The following is a 22971-nucleotide window of genomic DNA, read 5'->3' on the forward strand; positions in this document are numbered from 1 at the left end:
TGGAGGGCACACATAAAAGTGTGCTCACCAGGACCCAGGGGGAAGGAGCAGTGACCCCATAGGAGACTGAACCAGACCTACCTGCTGGTGGTGGAGGGTTGTCTGCAGAGGTGGGGGGCAGCTGTGGCTCACTGAGGAGACAGGGGCACTGGCAGCAGGGGTTCTGAGAAGTACTCATTGGCGTGAGCCCTTCCAGAGTTCACCATTAGCTCCACCAAAGAGCCTGTAAGCTCCAGTGCTGGGTCGCCTCAGGCCAAAAGACCACCAGGGTGGGAACACAGCCCCACCCATCAGCAGACAAGCAGATTAAAGTGTCACTGAGCTCCACCCACCAAATCGGATTAAAGTTTTACTGAGCTCCACCCACCCAGCCCAACCCACCATCAGTCCCTCCCATCAGGAAGCACCCATGAGCCTCCTAGACAGCTTCCTCCACAAGAGGGCAAACAGCAGAATCAAACAGTATCAGCAATATTTCATCTTGTGGAACTGAAAATCACAGCCACAGAAGGACAGAGAAAATGAAAAGGCAAAAGACTTTGTACCAGATGAAGGGACAACATAAAACACCAGAAAAACAACCAAATGAAGAGGAGATAGGCACTCTTCTGGAAAAAGAATTCAGAATGAAGATGATCCAGGACTTTGAAAAAAGATTGGATGCAAAGATCAAAAAGTTGCAAGAAAAGTTTACCAAAGACCTAGAAGAATTAAAGAACAAACAAACAGAGATATGCAACACAATAAGTGAAATGAAAAATACACTAGAAGGAACCAACAGCAGATTAACTGAGGCAGAAGGACGAATAAGTGACCTGGAAGACAGAATGGTGATAATCACTGATGCAGAAAAGAATAAAGAAAAAAGAATGAAAAGAACTGAAGACAGCCTAAGAGACCTCTGGGACAATGTTAAATGCACCAACATTCGCATTATAGGGGTCCCAGAAGGAGAAGAGAGAGAGATAGGACCTGAGAAAATACTGGAAGAGATTCTAGTTGAAAACTTCCCTAACATGGGAAAGGAAATAGCTATCCAAGTCCAGGAAGCGCAGAGAGTCCCAGGCAGGATAAACCCAAGGAGAAACACGCCAAGACATATAGTAGTCAAACTGACAAAAATGAAAGACAGAGAAAAGTTATTAAAAGCAACAAGGGAAAAATGACAAATAACATACAAGGGAACTCCCATCAGGGTAACAGCTGATTTCTCAGCAGAAACTCTACAAGCCAGAAGGGAGTGGCATGATATATTTAAAGTGATGACAGAGAAGAACCTACAACCAAGAATACTCTACCCAGCAAGGATCTCATTCAGATTCGACAGAGAAATCAAAAGCTTTACAGACAAGCAACAGCTAAGAGAATTCAGCACCACCAAACCAGCCTTACAACAAATGCTAAAGAACTTCTCTAAGAGGGAAACATAAGGGAAGAAAAGGACCCACAGAAACAAAAACAAAACAATGAAGAAAATGATAATAGGAACATACATATCGATAATCACCTTGAATGTAAATGGACTAAATGCACCAACCAAAAGACACAGACTGGCTGAATGGATCCAAAAACAAGGCCCATATACATGCTGTCTACAAGAGACCCACTTCAGACCTTGGGACACATACAGACTGAAAGTGAGGGGATGGGAAAAGATATTCCATGCAAATGGAAATCAAAAGAAAGCTGGAGTAGCCATACTCGTATCAGATAAAATAGCCTTTAAAATAAAAAATATTACAAGAGACAAGAAAGGATACTACATAAAGATTGAGGGATCCATACAAGAAGAAGAGATAACAATTATAAATATATATGCACCCAATATAGGAACATCTCAGTACATAAGGCAAATGCTAACAACTATGAAAGAGGAAATCGACAGGAACACAATCATAGTGGGGGACTTTAACACCCCACTTACACCAATGGACAGATCATCCACACAGAAAATTAATAAGGAAACACAAGCTTTAAATGACACAATAAATCAGCTGCATTTAATAGATATCTAAAGGACATTACATCCAAAACCAGCAGATTACACATTCTTCTCAAGTGCACATGGGACATTCTCCAGGATAGATCACATTTTGGGTCATGAATCAAGCCTTGATAAATTCAAGAAAATTGAAATTGTATCAAGCATCTTTTCTGACCACAATGCTATGAGATTAGAAATCAATTACAGGAAAAAAACTGTAAAAAACACAAACACATGGAGGCCAAACAATATGCTACTAAATAACCAACAGATCACTGAAGAAATCAAAGAGGAAATCAAAAAATACCTAGAGACAAATGACAATGCAAACACAATGATCCAAAACCCGTGGGATGCAGCAAAGGCAGTTCTAAGAGGAAAGTTTATAGCGATACAGTCCTACCTCAAAAAACAAGAAAAATCCCAAATAAACAATCTAAACTTACACCTAAAGAAACGAGAGAAAGAAGAGCAAACAATACCCACAGTTAGTAGACAGAGAGAAATCATAAAGATCAGAGCAGAAATAAATGAAATAGAGATAAAGAAAACAACAGCAAAAATCAATAAAACTAAAAGCTGGTTCTTTGAGAAGATAAATAAAATCGATAAACCTCTAGCAAGACTCATCAAGAAAAAGAGGGAGAGGACTCAAATCAACAAAATTAGAAATGAAACAGGAGAAGTTACAATGGACACCGCAGAAATAAAAAGCACCATAAGAGATTACTACAAGCAACTATATGCCAATAAAATGGACAACCTGGATGAAATGGACAGATTCTTAGAAAAGTATAACCTTCCAAGACTGAACCAGGAAGACATAGGAAATATGAACAGACCAATCACAAGTAATGAAATTGAAACGGTGATTAAGAATCTCCCAACAAACAAAAGTCCAGGACCAGATGGATTCACAGGTGAATTCTATCAAACATTTAGAGAAGAGCTAACACCCATCCTTCTCAAGCTCTTCCAAAACATTGCAGAAGAAGGAACACTCCCAAACTCATTTTCTGAAGCCACCATCACCCTGATATCAAAACCAGACAAAGATACTACAAAAAAAGAAAACTACAGACCAATATCACTGATGAATTTAGATGCAAAAATCCTCTACAAAATCCTAGCCAAAAGAATCCAACAACGCATTAAAAGGATCATCCACCATGATCAAGTGGGGTTTATCCCTGGAATGCAAGGATTCTTCAATATATGCAAATCAATCAATGTGATACACCATATTAACAAACTGAAGGATAAAAACCACATGATCATCTCAACAGATGAAGAAAAAGCTTTTGACAAAATGCAACATCCATTTATGATAAAAACTCTCCAGACAGTGGGCATAGAGGGAACCTACCTCAACATAATAAAGGCCATATATGACAAACCCACAGCAAACATCATTCTCAATGGTGAAAACCTGGAAGCAGTCCCTCTAAGATCAGGAACAAGACAAGGATGTCCACTCTCGCCACTACTATTCAGCATAGTTTTGGAAGCCCTTGCTACAGCAATCAGAGAAGAAAAAGAAATAAAAGGAATCCAAATTGGAAAAGAAGAAGTCAAACTGTCACTGTTCGTAGATGACATGATACTATACATAGAAAATCCTAAAGATGCCACCAGAAAACTACTTGAGCTAATCAATGAATCTGGTAAAGTTGCAGGATACAAAATTAATACACAGAAATCTCTTGCATTTCTATACACCAACAATGAAAGATCGGAAAGAAATTAAGGAAACAATCCCATTCACCATTGCAACAAAAAGAATAAAATACCTAGGAATAAACCTAACCAAGGAGGTAAAAGACCTGTACTCAGAAAACTATAAGACACTCATGAAAGAAATCAAAGACGACACAAACAGATGGAGGGACATACCATGTTCTTGGATTGAAAGAATCAACATTGTGAAAATGACTATATTACCGAAAGCAATTTATAGATTCAATGCAATCCCCATCAAATTACCAATGGCATTTTTCACAGAACTAGAACAAGAAATTTTACGATTTGTATGGAAACGCAAAAGACCCCGAATAGCCAAAGCAATCTTGAGAAGGAAAGACGGAGTTGGTGGAATCAGGCTTCCTGACTTCAGGCTATACTATAAGGCTACAGTGATCAAGACAGTATGGTACTGGCACAAAAACAGAAATATAGATCACTGGGACAGGATAGAAAGCCCAGAGATAAACTATGGTCAACTAATCTATGACAAAGGAGGCAAGGAAATACAATGGAGAAAAGGCAGCCTCTTCAATAAGTGGTGCTGGGAGAACTGGACAGCTACATGTAAAAGAATGAAATTAGAACACTTCCTAACACCATACACAAAACTAAACTCCAAATGGATAAAAGACCTAAATGTAAGGCCAGACACTATAAAACTCCTGGAGGAAAGCATAGGAAGAACACTCTTCGACATAAACCACAGCAAGATCTTTTTTGATCCACCGCCTAGAATAATGGAAATAAAAACAAAAATAAATAAGTGGGACCTAATGAAACTTCAAAGCTTCTGCACAGCAAAGGAAACTATAAGCAAGATGATAAGATAACCCTCAGAATGGGAAAAAATATTTGCAAATGAATCAACAAAGGATTAGTCTCCAAAATATATAAACAGTTCATACAGCTCAATATCAAAAAAATAAACAACCCAATAAAAAAATGGGCAGAAGACCTAAATAGGCATTTCTCCAAAGAAGACATATGGATGGCCAAGAAGCACCTGAAAAGCTGCTCAACATCACTAATTATTAGAGAAATGCAAATCAAAACTACAATGAGGTATCACCTCACACCAGTTAGAATGGGCATCATCAGAAAAACTACAAACAGTAAATGCTGGAGAGGGTGTGGAGAAAAAGGAACGCTCTTGCAGTGCTGGTGGGAATGTAAATTGATACAGCCACTATGGAAAACAGTATGGAGGTTCCTTGTGAAACTAAAAATAGAACTACTATATGACCCAGCAATCCCACTACTGGGCATATACCCAGAGAACACCATAATTCAAAAAGACACATGCACTCCAATGTTCACTGCAGCACTATTTACAATAGCCAGGACATGGAAGCAACCTAAATGTCCATCAACAAATGAATGGATAAGGAAGATGTGGTACATACATACAATGGAATATTACTCAGCTGTAAAAAGCAATGAAACTGGGACATTTTTAGAGACATGGATGGACCTAGAGACTGTCACACAGAGTGAAGTGAGTCAGAAAGAGAAAAACAAATATTATATATTAACACATATATGTGGAGTATAGAAAAACGGTACAAATCAACCAGTTTGCAAGGCAGAAATAGAGACACAGATGTAGAGAACAAACATTTGGACACCATGTGGGGAAAGTGGGGAGGGTTGGGCGGGGAACGAATTGGGAGACTGCGATACCGAATTGTACACTCTAAATATATGCAGTTTATTGTAAAAAATAAAAAAATAAAAAGTTAAAAAAAAAAAGAATACACAAAGCAGGCTACAGTGGTGCTGGTGATCTGGTTTTTTTCTGGTATTCACACTAGTGTGTTTAGTTAAGATAACTCACTGTTTACTTGTGAATTATATACTGTCTACATTTTGTAACGTTTCTGAAACACAATAAAAACTTGCTGATCTTCAAAAAAAAAACTACTGAACTGTACAGTATAAAAGGGTAAATTTTATGGCATGTGAATTATATCTCATTCTAAAATTTTTTGTTTAATCTTTTTTTAAACATTAAAAAAAATAAATTTATTTATTTATTGGCTGTGTTGGGTCTTTGTTACTGTGTGTGGGCTTTTTCTAGTTGCGGTAAGCAGGCGATACTCTTTGTTGCACTATGCAGGCTTCTTATTGCAGTGGCTTCTCTTGTTGCGGAGCATGGGCTCCAGGTACACGCGGGCTCAGCAGTTGTGGAGCACAGGCTCTAGAGCACAGGCTCAGTAGTTGTGGTGCACAGGCTTGACTGCTCCATGGCATGTGGGATCTTCCCAAACCAGGGATCGAACCATGTCCCCTGCATTGGCAGGCAGATTCTCAACCACTGCATCACCAGGGAAGTCCCCTGATTTTTTTTTTTTGGGGGGGGTTCTCCGCCGTTTATTATTTTTCTTTTCCTGATTACTAGTAAGGAGGTTGAATCATAATCAAAAATTTCCCAACAAACAAAAGGTCCAGGACTAGATGGCTTCACAGGTGAATTCTAACAAACATTTTTTTAATTGTGGTAAAATTGGTATATAATATTATGTCACAGATGTACAACATAGTGATTCCATATTTGTGTACACTGCAAAATTAATAGACCATGATAAGTCTATTTACTATTATTACCATACAATTACCCTCCTTCACTCATTTCACCCACCCCCCACCTCTTCACCTCTGGCAACCATTTATTTTGTATTAAGACATGGCCCATCTAAAAGCAATGAGGCTGGTGTGTCCAAACCAGGTTTCTTCCTCTTCCCCATTGCAAGTAATCTTTTCATAATTTTCTTGTTCCTCTTAGCACATTCAGGGCATAACATGTTATCTTCTAGGTCTGGGGATGGGAAAGTGCAGGCACGTAACATGAAGAGAGAGATCATCCTCCTGGGAGTGTCAGGCACCCAGGTCTGACCTGCATGGAAGTGCAGGCGCACCCAGCCTTCTTTGTCTGTCAAGAGTGGTCTGCCATGGACCACACACCACCGGACACCGGAGGCTTGGGGCAGAAAGGACTCAACAGAGGTAGGAAGGGGCCGTGAATTCACAGCCTTAGGCTGAACGGCTCTTGCAGCAATTCTTGACCATGCTGCCAACATGGCTTCGTGAGCTGAAGTTATCACTTCAACCATGTTAGTCTTTTCCTTGCTCTCACTCATCTTCCTTTTCCGAACGCTTGCTCCCTTGTGTTTCCTTGAACATGACTGCAATCTGGCCTCCTGTGATGATTCAGGAATATACTGATCTTTTTCAGGATAAGCATGTTTCTGGAGTCTTAGATAAACATCTATTTTCTGACCATCGGTACTCAAATTAAGTTGCTGGCACCATTTCCGCAAAGTGTTCTGGCTCACATTGTTAACTGGAGGCAACATGGTCGGCAAGGGATAAATTGGTTTACTACAACTGGATTTTCGGCAAGCTTTCAATTGTTCATTTGTTTGAGGAGTATGAACTTGATCATTTGGACTTAGTGGCCTCCGCTTTGACTTCTGAAGTTGAAGAAACACCTGGTTCCATTTGATGGTCTTCAACAATTTCCTCATTAACTGGAACCAGTGTAAGAATCACATCTTCTTCATCTAAAGGCTCTTCAAAGAAATTTTTCTCATAACTCGGGTGTGCCATTTCTAGGAATTCTCAGAGAAAGGCAGAGCCGGCAATGTTAAGGATAGCTGCAGTTTAATCCTCCATACCTCCTCATTTTTTTAAATAGGAAAAAAATCCACCTTGAATTCTATACTCCAACTGTTTTTATTTTACCTTGTTTTTTCCCCCAGTCATTGATCACATGCATGGATGTTGGTATAATTTTAATTCTCTTTTGTCATCAATCCAAAATAATTTTTCAATGTTGCTACACAACTGTAACTACATAATTTGATCTCTTTTGGAAACAAAATACTCCACTAATAGACTACGATTTTAATATTGTTGTATAAACTGTTTTCACTTTTTCAATATTAAAAGTACATTTCCATAACCAGTCCTAAGCATATAAATGTCCTCTCTTTTTATGGTATTTCCTTAATATAAGACCCGAAGGGTAGAATTATTGAGGTGAATGATACACGATAATTTTTATGGCTCTTGAAACATAATGCCAAACTGTTTCTGCAGGTCGGATGCAAATTTGTACTATTATCAGAAAAGCAGGAGTAAAACAGTCTCATTTTACCATGAAGTTAGCACTAGAAGGTGTCACTATCTTTTTTTTTTTAAAGATTTTTTTGATGTGAACCATTGTTAAAGTCTTTATTGAATTTGTTACAACATTGCTTCTGTTTTATGTTTTGTTTTTTTGGCCACGAGGCATGTGAGATCTTAGCTTCCCAACCAGGGATTGAACTGGCACCCCCTGCACTGGAAGGTGAAGTCTCAACCACTGGACCGTCAGGGAAGTCCCTTTTTTAATATATTATAAATAAAAATATGATAAATAGAATATACAAAATGTTAAGTTCTTTCACTTAGTTAAATCTACTTATGGACTTTCTTCCTTTGATATAATCATGTGCTTTTGGTTTTATAATAGGTTCTTACATCTGGTAATGTTATATGTTCTTTCCTCATCTTTTTTGAACTGTTTTCTTAAATACCTGCTTAAATTTCTATACATATTTTTGAATACATATAACAAGGTATAAAACTCCCGAAATTTCTCAAGGATTTGAATATTCGGAATTCTCTAGGAAGAACTCCCAGAGTCTCCCTCAGAGAAGGATACTTCTATGTTCTTTCCCACCATTCTGTACATATCTATAGTATACATGTATAAATATCACACTGCATTCTACTTCTTACTCTCTTCTATTTCCTCCTACCTGACTTTGGAAAACTAATTGAAAGGAGCACCTCATCTCTATATCCTGAGTTAGTGGCACATAACAGCATATCAAAAAAATGTAGGCTGAATCAATGAATGAACACCAAAGATACCACTTCAATGAGTCAAACGAGCAATTACAGCTTGGCACTATGTTAGGAGCTGCGGGAAAAACAAAGAAAATAGAAAACACTGTTTTGTCTCCCAGGGAATCTAGAAACTAAAAGGAAGGGAAATAAAAGGGAAACTACAAATATGTAATTTAAAGACTATGTAGGATTATAACTGAACAATGATTATATAATTCATGTTATTAATTTAATAAAGAGTACAGAGAAGAATGAGTGCAGTGGGACTGTAAATGTCTCTTGGAACTTGAGACGGGCAGCAAAGCACTAAGAGGATATGTATACGTGGGAAATAGGTACATTACAGTCTTTGGGTAAAAACATGAACAAAGACATGAAGTGGGAATCTGCATGGTATGTGGGTCACCTACCTACCCATTCTACAAACAGACTCAACTATTTGTGCCCCCAAAGTTTTATGCTATGTAGCAGAGAATTACAACATTTTTACCTGGAGTTCCCCAAGTTTCTTAGATGTTGGTGAAACAATGGTAAAAAATCCATTGATGTGATGGGTTGGAGAAAGCTGGGCTAGTCCACTGATCTGAACTCTACCAACTGGAAGATGTTCAAGTTTGGTGATTACTTCCAGCACCAGCACAGCCATATCTAATCAGAAACAGTTATAACAGAGGCATTTCACTTACTTTTTTTTTGGAAGTGGGCAGAGGAGTATACACTATAAATTTTTTTTTACTTAAAAAAATCATTTTATTTTCAGATAAACTATGCACTTACCATATTATTCACGGGGTGGGGAAGGGTGAACCCAAGATCAAAAGAACAACAAAGTTTTAGAGAAGAGCAATGACAAATACCTCAAATGGAGAAAAAAAATTATGTAAAAATATTTAGCATATCAAGCATTTGATAAGGAAAATAACTTTGAGTATATATATGTGTGTATATATATATTTTAGTATATATATATATTTTACATATTTGGCAAGGACTCAGGCTTTAGTTTTGAAATAAAAAAGTAACAATTCTCAGTTTTTAAATTCTCACCATTTCTAGTTTTGAACTGGACAAAGGGCTTCTCTTATATAGATGCATGGGTTGGTCCCTGCCTCTCACGAGTATTTTATTGCTTGTTCCTCAATGATATCTGGAGCACTGAAATGCTGAGAGCACTTAGAACTAAAAGGAATGGAAATAAACTCAACTGTATTCTTCAATTGGTTGCTTAGACTTAACACCTTCATGATCCTAATTTACAGCAGGAGAAATACAATGCATGCATATGTAATTTCAGATTATTTCAGGACAGTGTAACTTCTGAATATTTTCTTACCAAAGTTGACAAAATGGTTCATTTTCACGATTTGTTCAATGCTGTAGTGAAAAGAGCATTGGATTTACAATGAGAAGATCTGTAATTGTGTTGTGGCTCCAATATCCACAAGCTACTTCTGTGTAAGCCACAGCTGTCTACAAAATAGGCATCATAATACCTATATCACGGCTGTGTGAGGAATGGGAGTATTGCAAGTAAAACACACAGCACAGTATCCTCTTACATGGCAGTTGCTTAATGGTTGTTATATGACTTTAGGCAACTTACTTATATCACAGTCCCTATCTTACCTAATCATGTAAGTTCCCTGAAAATTCTATGAGCTAATAGGTGTAAAAGTGCTTTGTAGACTATAACATGCATATATAGAATAAGGTAAATGTACCAACATTTGTTGGTTATTTATTAACAGCCAGGCTTACCCATGTCTCATTAGTTTTCTTAATGAGATATCTATGTATATCTTTTAAAAGCTCTTCTCACTTTCTACCTACTATTGTAATTAACCTTCTCTGTGAATTTAGTTAGAATTAGATACCATTCTGATTAAATTTTTTGATTCATTTTTGTAATCTCCACAGTGCCTAGCACAATGTCTAGTGCATGCTAAGTGCTCAATACATACTTTTTGAATAACTGAATTTTTTCCTTTATATTTTGATCTCTGCAAAATTTTCTTCTTGAAAGAATGTAAACTTAAGGACAAGTTAATCTTTAATTCACCTCTGGCTCTCCAGTATTCTTAGTCTGACAATATTTACATGATAAATGCTTAATTTTTACTGACTTGAACTGATTTGATAAGTAAGTCCACCATCCAACATGTATTTATATGAAAGCTTGACCTGAATAGAGAAATAACACAGTATATTTAAAATGCTTCCGTTGAACAGAAATGAAGAAATGTTGGCTCGTGGTTCCCAGGAAAGGGATCCTCCCTTCTCAGAAAATCTGTACTACTAACTAAACCACTCAATTGGCATTTAGCATGTATTATTTCATATTATTGATAAATTTTATATCTATATCATCTTTCCTTGAGCATAATGTAAGTCCCAGAGTAGAGACTACAGTTATTACTTAAAGAAATATGGTGTGGTGACAAGTGCATGCGTTTTGGTGTCAGAGAGAAGCAGGTTCAAATCTTAGTTTTGTCATTTATCAACTATGTAACCTTATAGAGTATTCATTTCATCTCTCTGAACCTCAGTTTCATTGTCCATGAAACAGAAAAAATACCTAACTTGCAGGGTTATTAAGGATTAGAAATAATATGTATCAACTGGTAGCACACAGTATACTCTCAATGGTGGCTAGTATAAAACCTCTTTGACTTCTCAATAACTAACAATGCTAGAGATACTAGGTATACAATAATACCTATTATTAACAACATAACCACATGCTTCTTAACAGACCTACAGGTGAAATGATAAGACAAAAACATACCCGTTAGATAAGAGGTAAACTGCTTTGGACCACAGCGAATAGCATAACGTGTAGTTGTCCTCACAGCTTTTGGTTCAGTCTGCAATGCATCCCTGGGACAAAAGAGGGTTCCTTCTGATGTTTCTCCCCACCATCTCACTCGGACAAGTACACAAGCAGGAGGCTTTGCAATCTTCCATATGACTTTATTAACAGTAAGTTTCAGAAAGCAGCGTAGCTGGCCTTCAACCAGGGGTGGTAGGCTTGTAGATGGAGAAACGTCACTTAAACCTGTGGAGGAATCCAAGAACACTAAGTCAAAATTTAGTCTAAATATAGAAAACATATCTGCTTTTTGAATGAAAACATTCAAAAACATTTTAGTGTCTAAAGAGAGAAGGCTTATTCTATTTATTCTATTACATGAGAAGTAACCAGCAAACCTAACCATAGAATAACCTATCTGATCACTTAAGCCACCCTGACAAGTAGTTAGTATTCAGGATTTGATTCAGGTTATTGTAAGTAAAGAACATACCAACTTAAGACATGCTAATAACAAAATCCTCTTTAACTGAAAGATAATAAAAGAAAAATACAAATACAACAATATAGTATATAGGTTTAAAAAACCTCTGAAGTAGTTGAGATTTTTCTTCCAAGTACTGTTGTTTTGATTATTGCAATGTCCACAGTTTTTAAGATATGTTATCTCTACCTAATTCTCTTACTTTAAAACCATCACTAAACATAAAACAGCAACAACTCCTGTCACTCAGTTCTCAAATGAAGTCTACACCTTCCAACTCTGCACTTCAAGAAAGACCACCTTAAACTGTCTGTGTCTTTTCTTCCTGCCAATATTACACAGTCAATGAGGACAGAATTTATCATTTTCAGATTCTGTCACCAATTTTTTACCAAAGTGCTGGGTTCATAATATGTATGGCTTTTAGACAGATAATAAAATGTAAATGAGACAATTAATCGTGACTTTCTTTAAAGCTTTCCTTTAATGACCCTGATTTTCTTCCATTCATGGTATCTCCTAACCATGATTTAGAGGAGATTTAAGAACTCATTCCAATATTACACACACCTTTCTATTCCTCTCACTTTTCCCTCAGGGAGTGGTCATGCCTCACAAGAAAAAAGTATACTGGAGTCTATCAGATCAGGAATTTATATAAGTAATTCTTTGGATTTCTAAAGTGAATGCCCTCTTTGCTTTCTTTAGTGAAGAAAAGACCCACCATAATCTTTATGGATAACTAGTTTCAAAATAAAAATTGTACACAGCTGTGTCCATGAGTATTACCATAAATGCATGTGGTATAGTGAGAAGGACATTCTTATGTTATTCCTATTTGGATTTTCCTCCTATCAACCAAATATGCTTGACTGGTTTGACACAGGCAGCACTAGCACTGAACACTGAACACTTTCATGCTTCTGCTTCATATCCTTCCATCATGCCGAAAAGGAAAGGCATTGCCTCAAAACTGCCTTAGTTATCTTTAAACAGTTTGGATAAGATTTATCCCCGGACTGCAGCTTTAGTCCTCAACCCAATGGCCTAATGCACTATCACTATTCCTAACACCTCTTTGCCTATAATGTAAAATGCAGAGTTACCCAGTTTTTGTTTTGTTTTGAGGCAGCCCTGTAGAGATTCAATTTCATCTCATGGTCTGCACTCGGTTCCCAGGGTGACTGTTCTTGCTGCAGCTAATATTTCCCTGGTCTGTTGAAGAGCTTGTGTTTCCTTGAGCAGACTAACCTGATAAAGTCCTTTTGCTACACACTCTTTCATCATCTCAAATCCTTCAGAGATCTTCATGCCCTCACCCCCCACCCCACTCCAACCCTACCACATTGTCACCTCCCAGTCTTTCTTCCTCTCTCCTCCATAACTATTTTTTCCCTTCTCCCACCTATAGCCCTTCATGATTCATGACCGTCTCAGACTTCAGTCATTCAACTAACATTTATTGAGTCCTGCTTTGTGCTAGTTCCTGGGGATTCAGTAATGTGTAAAACGTGATCCTTGCCTATTAGGATTATTGACATACTCTACTCTCCAACTTATTTTTCTTCCAGTTCTAGGTGGACCTGCAAAGATATACCTCCTCCCCTCCCACCCTCACACATTTATCTCTATCAAAAACACCCATAAGTCATGGGGATTTAACGTACAGCACGGTGATTATACTTAATGACAGTGTACTGTATATTTGAAAGTTGCTAAAGAGTAGATCTTAAAAGTTCTCTTCACAAGAAAAAAAATGTAACTATGTATGCTGATGGATGCTAATTAGACATGTGGTAATCATTTCGAAACATATACAAACATTATATTGTACACCCGAAACTAACAATGTTATATATCAACTACGCCTCAATTTTTAAAAAGCAAAAAACAAACAAAAAAATTCCTATAATTTTTTTGTTGCCTTCCTCTTGAAGCGTCCCCTTTTAGCCTTCACCTCGTCCCATTTATTCATCCATTTTGCCCCCTACTCCAGCCCCCACATCCTTTCCATTCACAGGAGGACCAACTGCCCTCTCTTTTAACCTTCTGATTTCCTGGTTATTCTCCCTCCTCAAGCCCCCATGTTTTTTTTTTTTTTTTTTCAAACAGGCGACTGTGGGAGGTCTCCCTAGAATGCCCTGCGCCCCTACTCCCCTAACTCCGCCCAACTACGCTTTCCTCAACCTTTGGTCGCTCAGATCACCTCTCTTCTTGCGGCTATGGCCGCCGCCAGGCCCCTGGGCTTTCCGTTGTTTCATGACGAGCCCGAGCTCTTCTTCACCAACTCAACTCCGGCCCCAGCACCTAAGCCGTAGCCTCCCGCCATCCCTCCCCACAGCGCTGGCGTTCCTCGGCAACCGGCGCCGCCGGGCACCTTGGGAGGCAGGAAGAAGCCGTTCTTCCTTTAACAGTCTCTGGGAGGAGATGAGAAAGGAAGGCGCCAAGACTCCTTCCCGCCAATAGACTACAACACCCAGGATGCTTTGCTACACTACCTCTGTGGGGTAGGACGCGGTCACCTCCAGCTGCGCAAGCGCAAAGGGATACACCCTTTGAGGACTCCATTGCCCAGGGTGCATTGCCCTCAGGCGCGCTTCTCTTTCCGGCTAGGGTCGTCGAGTTCTCCGCTTGGGGTCGGGGGGTCAGAGACTCCGTTACCCAGCTCCCTTTGTGGAGTGCTGTGGCGCACTTCCGGTGGAAGCGCTGAGGCGAGGGGGTGGAGTTTACGGAGCCGGTGGGCGGTGCTGCCGGTAGCTGGGTGCTGTCCAAAGGCGACAGGGCGTCGCTAGGGGAGCGAGCTGTGACCGGTTGGGCCGCACTTAGCGTGGGACGAAGCTTCGGCTACTGTTCGACTGCCTGCGGCCTCCCCTTCATGTCGGCCCTCGAGAAGAGCATGCACCTCGGCCGCCTGCCCTCTCGCCCTCCTCTACCCGGCAGCGGGGGCAGTCAGAGCGGAGCCAAGATGCGAATGGGGTACGTGACCCGTACCCCTTCTCCCTAGAGGCCGGGCCCCGGCCATTGAAGAATGCTGTCTCTGGGCGTTTAGAGCGGCACGTCAAGGGAGGCTAAGGGTAGCAGAGAATGTTGGCGGCGGCCTGGAGATGTTTAGATGCAGAAGGCAGAGCTGGGGAATAGGGGAGGCGCCAAGTCAATGGAAATTGGAGGACAAATAGTATTGGAGGGAGAAGGGAATGAGGGAAAGATTGAGGAAGCTGAGAGGATAGTTTGAGAGACATAGGAGGCACCTCCAGCAGAAGGGGCGGAGGAGGTTTGAGAAAAGGGTGAAGAGCCGTGACAAAGGTGGAGGGAAATCTGCCAGGGATGGTTGAGGAAAATGGGAAACGACTGAGAGAAAAGTTGAGGAGAATTAGGAGAATTAGGGAAAGATTTGGGAGGAGTAAATCTTTATCTAGTTTCTCTGAGAACTAGATAATAAAACAAAGCTGGGGGAAACAGAGAACACCCGAGGCAGGGTTGGAGAAGAGGGCAGAAGGTTCTAGAGAGAGTTCCTAGAGGTGTCAGAGGCAGATTCTGGGAGTAAGGGAGTGACTTAGAGATTAGGTCTCTTAAGGGTTGCTGAGGAAGTGTAGGGAACAGGCCTAAGGAAAGGTGGAGAATATAGCTAAGAAAACTGTTAGGGGTGATAGGGATATGCTGAAAAGTGACGGTAGGGAATAAGGGGAGGAGTGAGGAGGGTAAGGGCTGAGGGGTTTAGAGAGCGACCGTGGTCTCCGGAGATTGAGAAATGACTAGGAATAGGCTTTAGTGACTGGCGTGCTGTAGATGTAGGGTCTGGGAAGCTTAAAGAAGAAGATTTGGGCAATTGACTTTTGCTGGGCAGATAGTTCTGGTGGAAGCTATGTACTGTTCTGATTAGACTCAATTAATGAAGCACTGAGAGTAACCACTTAAAATATTTTTGGGGGGGAAAATGTTTTTAATGTTTTGGGGGAAACTGACGTTTACTGGAATGGAGGAGCTGTGTTGGCTTTTGGAATGGCTTGGGCCAGGTTGGGGGATACTAAGGTGTAGGAGACACAGTGTAATGAGTTGAACCTGGGAGAGGTAGAAGGCAGAGGGTATTGAACAGGAAGTTGGTTTTGAGGGGGTATTTGTAGTATCAGGATTCTGGAGACTAGTGACTGAAAAGAGAAAAGGGGTAGGAAAAATACTTAGATATATGGTAGTCAAGAGAGTGTGTTTGGGACTGTAGAGATGGATTGGTAGACATTTTTGAAATAAGGACTAGATAAGAAAAACCTTAGGTTCTGAAGATTAATATGTACAAAAACTGATCAAAAAGGAGATTTAGATAGGAGTTACAGTACTGTGAAAGCAGGTCCTGGGAATGAAGAGAAAGGAGAATCCTATAAATTAAAACAGTGGGGTAGAGGGATGGTGAGAATGCTAGGAGAAACTGGGGAAGAAAACTAAGAATTGGAGACCTAGCTATGAGACACAGTAGAAAAATGAGAAACCCTTGACAGGTGAAGATAGGTCAAAGGACGCACAGTACAAAGAGGTGGTAGAAGGCTACATGTAAGGTAAAATGAAGATTGTTTTGGCTTTGGAAGACAAAGGTAGGACTGTAACATGATTAAGGAGGATCTGGAAGCTGATCCACAGCAGAATTTGGGAAAATTAACCAGGACTATAAAATTAATATAACATTTATTGTTGATATGTATCTTAGTTGCTGCCTTTCTTAAACTAAACTTTGATCTTTCAGTATTCCAGCACTCTTCTGTAAAAATATATAAAAATACTAGTTTTTTAATAACTATATATCCTTAAGATAAGTTTAGAGCTTAGCTTTTCACTTTGTCAAAACAAGTTCTCTGAAGATGAAGAACTGAAGAAAAATACTAAGAAAATAAAATCTACTGATTAGATTAATTGTTAGTAACTTAACCTCGTTAAATAGATGCTTTGGTCCTCTTAATTTAGGTTAACTGCTTATCCTGGAAAATAAAGTTCTTTAGAAAAATGCTTCCTTATAGTACCGTGAAGAGAAGAGCATATATTGGTGAATTTTATGTGGTCCTCAAGTGGCTTATTTTCCTGTATTTTTATTTTCTACTTTCTCATTGGAACATAGACATGCCTCATGTAAGCCTAATGTTAATGATAATATAGACTCTCTCCTCCTAGAATCATAAAGCTGGAAGAGAGCTTTGAAATGATCTTACTACTTTAGTTGAGGAAACTGAGACCTGGAGAATTCTGTATTCTGTAAGGTAAACTAGGAAGCAGGGGACGATATTTTAATAAATGAGAAAATGGAACTGCAAATCTTCCTCATCCTAAGGCACCCTACAAGCTTAGCAGTAGGGCCACTAAGGACTAGGACTTGGGTCTCTGAACTCTGAGACTTACTGTATTTTTTGGATTCATAGTTGTTATCATTGGCAGTACTTGAGTTGTGTATCTTATTCCTTTGCAAATACTCTAGGATTCAGTCTTCCTTTTACCTTAGTCAGTCCTGGTTTATGAAGTCTCGCTTCCATCAATTTCAAATTATCATTCTTTATTTTTAACTTCTTCTCACTTGCTTTTTTTTTTTTTTTAATCTTCCCATCTTTTCTACTCCCCAATCTATCTCTTACTCTTAGGTTGGACCTGTTCCTTTGACAGTTTCTTATATGACTTACTCTTTCAACTATTTTTCATAATCTCTTGCCTTCAGTTTCAGTAAACCTTACTTAGATGTGTTTACATATTCAAGGTGGTTTTGAATTTTTGGTTTTTCTTGAGTTTCCATAATTTTGTTTTTCCAGTTGGATTTAGTAATTCTGGAGTTTTGCTGGATAAAACAATAATAGCAATTACTTTTACTTTTTTTTTTTACTTAGTACTGTGTGCCAGGCATTGTGGTAGTAGATTTATGTATGTTATTTCTTGGGTAAGACATGAAATCCTGGTTTTATTGTTCCTTGATAGATGCCAGTAGATGATGTCCAAAACAGTGGTTTTGCACTTTTTAATTAAAGCTTTTGAAGCTACTCTGATTTTAGAGCCCTACTTGCAACTGTATTAGTCTGTTAGGGTTGCCATAACAAAAATACCATATTTTTTTTCTCAGAGTTCTGGACGCTGAGAAGTCCAAGATCAAGTCACCAGCAGATTCCGTGTCTGGTGAGGACCACTTTTTGGTTCACAGACGACAGTCTACTCACTGTGTCCTTACATATGGGAAGGGGGAAGGGAGCTCTGTGGGGACTCTTTTATAAGGGTACTAATCACATTTATGAGGGCTACACCCTCGTGACCTTATCACCTCACAAAGGCTCCACCTTCAAATACTGTAACATTGGAGGTTAGGATTTAATGTGAATTTTGGGGGGTACAAATGTTCAGTCTATAACACCTGGTATGCTTGAGGGTGTTTTGAAAATCACTACTTTAGTATGTTTCATTACCATTAGAGAGACTGTAAATTATTAAAACCATTCATTTTTCAACATGTTTTTGGTTCATCACTAGTACTTTGCTTCTGTAATTATCTCTTACATTTTTACAGTGCTTTAACTGACACGTATATATTAGTGCCTTTTTGTATTCGTCCATGAGGTAAGTTAAGGCAAGGGTTAATATTTCTCCTAATGAGAAAACTCAGATGTTCATTGACTTGCCTAAAATCACAGAATCATTAAGTGGCAGAAACAAGACTTCAGAAACGAGACTTTAGATTTGTAGTCTATTGTTCTTGTTCTAGCTTGGTGCGAAGAGATCAGAGATCGGTGTTTGAAGTGATAGTGATCTGAGTTTGAAGGCTAGCTTGAGTAATTTATTTTAGTTAAGTCATTTAACCTCTCATAGTCTGTTTCTTATCTCTAAAGCTGGGATACTTCTGCGTATTTTAGAGTGCTGTTGGGATTGAGAGAATTTGTGAAAAGCAGTTATGCCTCCTAACACATAAGCTCTTAAGGAATGATAACTAGTAAATTATTTTATGTTGAGAACAATGAGAAAGGCTCATTCTTTATGAAGTAGGAGCGCTCCTTTCAGTATCTTGTAATGTCAGCTTTTTCCCCTCAAGCTGTGTGTTTATTCATATGTGCTCAGATTGTTTTTCATTCAACTTCTTAAGTTTATTACGGGACATCTGGCCTCTTAGGAAGGCTTTAAGGGGCTGTTCACACAGATGGAGAAATAAAGGGCAAAGTGGAGTGATTTGCTCAAGGTCATGTATTAAGTTACTAAAAGAATTAAATCTTAATGTGTCTGTTTATGTTGATTATCAATTTCAAAAAATAAAGTTATAATTCACATACCATAGAATTCACCCTTTTAGAGTATACAGTTGAGTAACTTTTAGTATGTTCGAGGTTGTACAGTCATCAGCACTAATTCCAGAACATTTTCATCATCCCATAAGGAAACTACTTACCTGTTAGCAGTTACTCCCTTTTCCCCCAGCCCCTGGCAACCATTAATCTATTTTCTGTCTCCATGAATTTGCCTATTCTGGAGGTATATAAATAAAACCATACAATATGTGGCCTTTTGTAACTGGCTTCTTTCACTCAGCATAATATTTTCATCTGTGTTGTAGCGTGTATCAGTACTTCATTTTTTTTTTTTCGGCTGAATGATATTCCGTTGTATAGATATACCACAATTCATTTAATTATTTATCAGTTGCTGGAAACTTGTGCTGTTTCCAGTGTGTTGCTGTTATGGATAATGCTGCTGTGAACATTTACATGCAAATCTCTGTGTGGAAATGTTTGCATTTCTTTGGATAAATACCTAAGAATAGAATTGCTGGGCTGTATGGTAAATTATTTTTAACTTTTTAAGAAACTGCCAAATTGTTTCCAGAGTGGCTCTTTGAAGCTTTCTCTATATATTAGGGATATTTTTTTCCTTATAAGTGTTAAAAATATTTTGCCAAGTTGCCTTTTTATTTGCTTATGGTATTTTTTGCCATGTAAAAATTTGTTTGTAAATTTTAGTGTTCTCAAATCTATCTAGCAAAATCCATTACTTCTGGATTTTGGATTGCAGAAAGACATTTCCTTCTCCCAAGTTATAAAGCAATTCTTATAGGGTTTTTTTCTCCCTAGGACTTGTATGCTTTCTTTTTTTATATCCATCTTAAATTTATCTTGATGTGCAAAGTGAGGAACAGATCCAATTTTATCTTTATCCGTAGGCTATCCAGTTGTAACACAATTTATTGAAAAGGCCTTTTCCCATTGTGTGAATTTCACCTCTATAAAAATTAGTCCTTTCCCCCACTAATTAAAATGACATGTTTGTCATACACCAAATTTCTACTTAGATTTGGGTCTATTTATAAATTTTCTTCTTTTCCATCAGCCTACTTATGTATGTGCCACTACTGTGCTTTAAATTGGAGAGGCATTATTGTTTTAGTAAATGGTAGAGGTAGCTTCCCCTTCATTCTTTTTCAGGACTTTCCTGGCTCTTCTTACTTATTCTTACAAATAAACTTTCTAATCAAGTAGACTAGTGCATAATAGTATTTTTATTGGCATTATATTAAATATGTAAATTAACTTAGAATAAACATTTTTATGATGTTGAGTCTTCCTTGAAGAAATGTTTTTCAGTTTGTATAAATCCCTTTTGAAGGAAATCTATTTCAGATCCCAAGTACTGACATGTTATATTTAATCTTCTACATTATATTGTGTAATGTAAATGTAATGTTTAACATTGTATTTAATGTTACTTAAATATGTACAAAATAAAACAAGGGATAAATTCCTGTGTATATGAGTAAATTCCATATTACTCATATAATTATAAAACAACAGATTTACTATTTAAATACAACTAAGCCTACAAAATTCCTCAAATTCAGATTAGCAATATTACATTAATTCGAAATAATTTAATTTTCTGTTAACAGCTTGTGATTTAAATGGAAATATTATTTATTGAAATAAGTAATACTTTTTATAAATAAGTTCAGAGTTGATTCAGTTATTCAACTCTACCAATCAAGACCCAGGCTTTTTGCATTCTTTCTTTTGCCATCCTTAGAAGTGTTGGCTTTTCCTTCTCTTGCTTGTCACCTTATGGTTGCAGGATGGCTGCTGCAACTCCACTTACCTTTATTCTATCTTTCCTATGAAGCAACAAGGGCAAAGACCTTTTCCGAATTTAGCTTGTCCCTGTTTTTTTTCCTGGAATGGGAAACTCCTCAGCAGTTTTTTCCCTTAAGTCTTCTTTGTCCATAACTGGTTCACATGTACATCCTAAAACTAATCACTGGCAGTAAGGAATGGGATTACTAAGACTGGTTTAGACCAATTCTGATTCATTCCTTTGGGCTGGAGGAAAGATAACAAAAGATCTCTGCTAGCAAAACTAAAAATAGAGTTACAATATGACCCAGCAATTCCACTGCTGGGCATATACCCAGAGAACACCATAATTCAAAAAGACACATGCACTCCAATGTTCATTGCAGCACTGTTTACAATAGCCAGGACATGGCAGTAACCTAAATGTCCATCAACAGATGAATGGATAGAAAAGATGTGGTACATATATACAGTGGAATATTACTCAGCTGTAAAAAGCAATGAAACTGGGACATTTGTAGAGACATGGATGGACCTAGAGACTATCACACAGAGTGAAGTGAGTGAGAAAGAGAAAAACAAATATCGTATACTAACACATATATGTGGAATCTATAAAAATGGTACAAATCATCCGGTTTGCAAGGCAGAAATAGAGACACAGATGTAGCGAACAAACATATGGACATCAAGTGGGGAAAGCGGGGAGGGTTGGGGGGGAATGAATTGGGAGATTGGCATACCAAATTGTACACTCTAAATATATGCAGTTTATTGTATGTTAACTGTATCTCAATAAAAGTTCCTAAAAAAAAAAATCTCTGCTAGCTAGTGAAACAATTTGAAATTCTGTTAGGGAATAGAGAGTGGTGGCAAGTGGGAAAGGAATGTATGGAGTAGAGAGTAAATAGCATCTGCTCTGAGTCCTGACATTAACAAGTGGGGAAGACTAATCTGACTTCAACTTCCCTACTGTTTTCATTGCAGCACAGGTATAGGAAGTAATTTCTCTCTTTCACTCCCTCCCCTATTTTCTCCCTCTCCCCCTTACACCAGGTTTGAGCTCCTTGACCTGAGCACTTCTGAGTGAATGTTCATTTTCCCATTTTCGCTAGACTTACTGCCAGCAAATCTATTTCTCCAAAATTGGGTAATTGAAATTTTTTTTTTTAACCTAATGAGCCTTTCTTGTCATGTTACTTGATGTCAGATTTGAGAAAACACCTCTGGGTGGTTAAGAAAAACTTTTTCCTTTATGCTATGAAATAGTTTCTTTTAGAGAAGAAAGTTTTAAGTAATAGCACTATTAAGAGGATGGTCCACTTAATATAACACACATAGGTGTTCTTCAGATGTAGTATTGACAACCAGTCCCAAGCACATACTACCAATATAGCTGACCCTTGAAAACAGGGAGTTGTGGGCACCCGGCCTCCCCGCAGTACAAAATCCAGGTGTAACTTATAGTTGGCCCTCCATATACTGTGGTTCAATGTCTGCAAATTCAACCAACCTCCGATTGTGTTGTATTTACCATTAACAATTGTGTAGTATTTACTATTGAAAAAATCCTTGTGTAAGTAGACCCATGCAGTTCATACCATGTTGTTGAAGGGTCAAGTGTACTACACTACACACAATTGACAACTGGTTGAATTCATGTATGTGGTATCTTGAATACAGAGGGCCCACAGATATGGAGGGCCAACTGTAAGTTATACACAGATTTTTGATTGAGCAGAGGGACACACACACACACACACACACACACACACACACACACACACACACCTGACCCCTCCTCCCATGTTGTTCAAGGGTCAACTCTATATTTTGAAGATTGAATAAGAGATTATGTTGAAAATTCTAGTCATTCCAAAGTATAGCAGAAGGCTAAAGTTGTTTACTATCAGTGCTTTTCCACCATGCCTCTGTATATGTTCTTTGTCATGGATTTTTTCCAGGTGTAGTGGGAATCCTGTCTCTGCCACTAATA

General features: G+C 38.3%; 2 protein-coding genes and 1 pseudogene across 5 annotated transcripts in view; 1 reads left to right on the forward strand and 2 right to left on the reverse strand.

The window, feature by feature from the left end:
• C2CD3 (C2 domain containing 3 centriole elongation regulator) overlaps positions 1 to 14360 on the reverse strand; it is a 119674-nt gene extending 105314 nt beyond the window's left edge. For 2 of the 3 annotated variants that reach the window (XM_057750274.1, XM_057750277.1), the window contains exons 1-3: positions 14120 to 14360; positions 11406 to 11675; positions 9111 to 9268 (exon numbers count right to left, since the gene is read on the reverse strand). In XM_057750274.1, the coding sequence (XP_057606257.1) occupies positions 9111 to 9268; positions 11406 to 11675; positions 14120 to 14174 (483 nt within the window). In that variant the 5' untranslated portion in view covers positions 14175 to 14360. The remainder of the gene's footprint in view (positions 1 to 9110; positions 9269 to 11405; positions 11676 to 14119) is intronic. The other variant, XM_057750275.1, reaches the window with a different exon arrangement.
• Positions 6393 to 9238, reverse strand: LOC130861420 (developmental pluripotency-associated protein 2-like; annotated as a pseudogene).
• A 198-nt stretch (positions 14361 to 14558) lies between the features above and the next one.
• The window catches only part of PPME1 (protein phosphatase methylesterase 1), an 87728-nt gene continuing 79315 nt past the window's right edge, over positions 14559 to 22971 (forward strand). The window contains exon 1 of one of the 2 annotated variants that reach the window (XM_057750371.1): positions 14559 to 14889. Coding sequence is in view for 1 of the 2 variants with exons in the window: in XM_057750372.1 (XP_057606355.1) it covers positions 14789 to 14889 (101 nt within the window). In the remaining variant the exon portion in view is untranslated. The remainder of the gene's footprint in view (positions 14890 to 22971) is intronic. The other variant, XM_057750372.1, reaches the window with a different exon arrangement.

Source organism: Hippopotamus amphibius, chromosome 9, assembly GCF_030028045.1.
Source record: "Hippopotamus amphibius kiboko isolate mHipAmp2 chromosome 9, mHipAmp2.hap2, whole genome shotgun sequence".
In the NCBI taxonomy this organism is placed as follows: Eukaryota; Metazoa; Chordata; class Mammalia; order Artiodactyla; family Hippopotamidae; genus Hippopotamus; species Hippopotamus amphibius.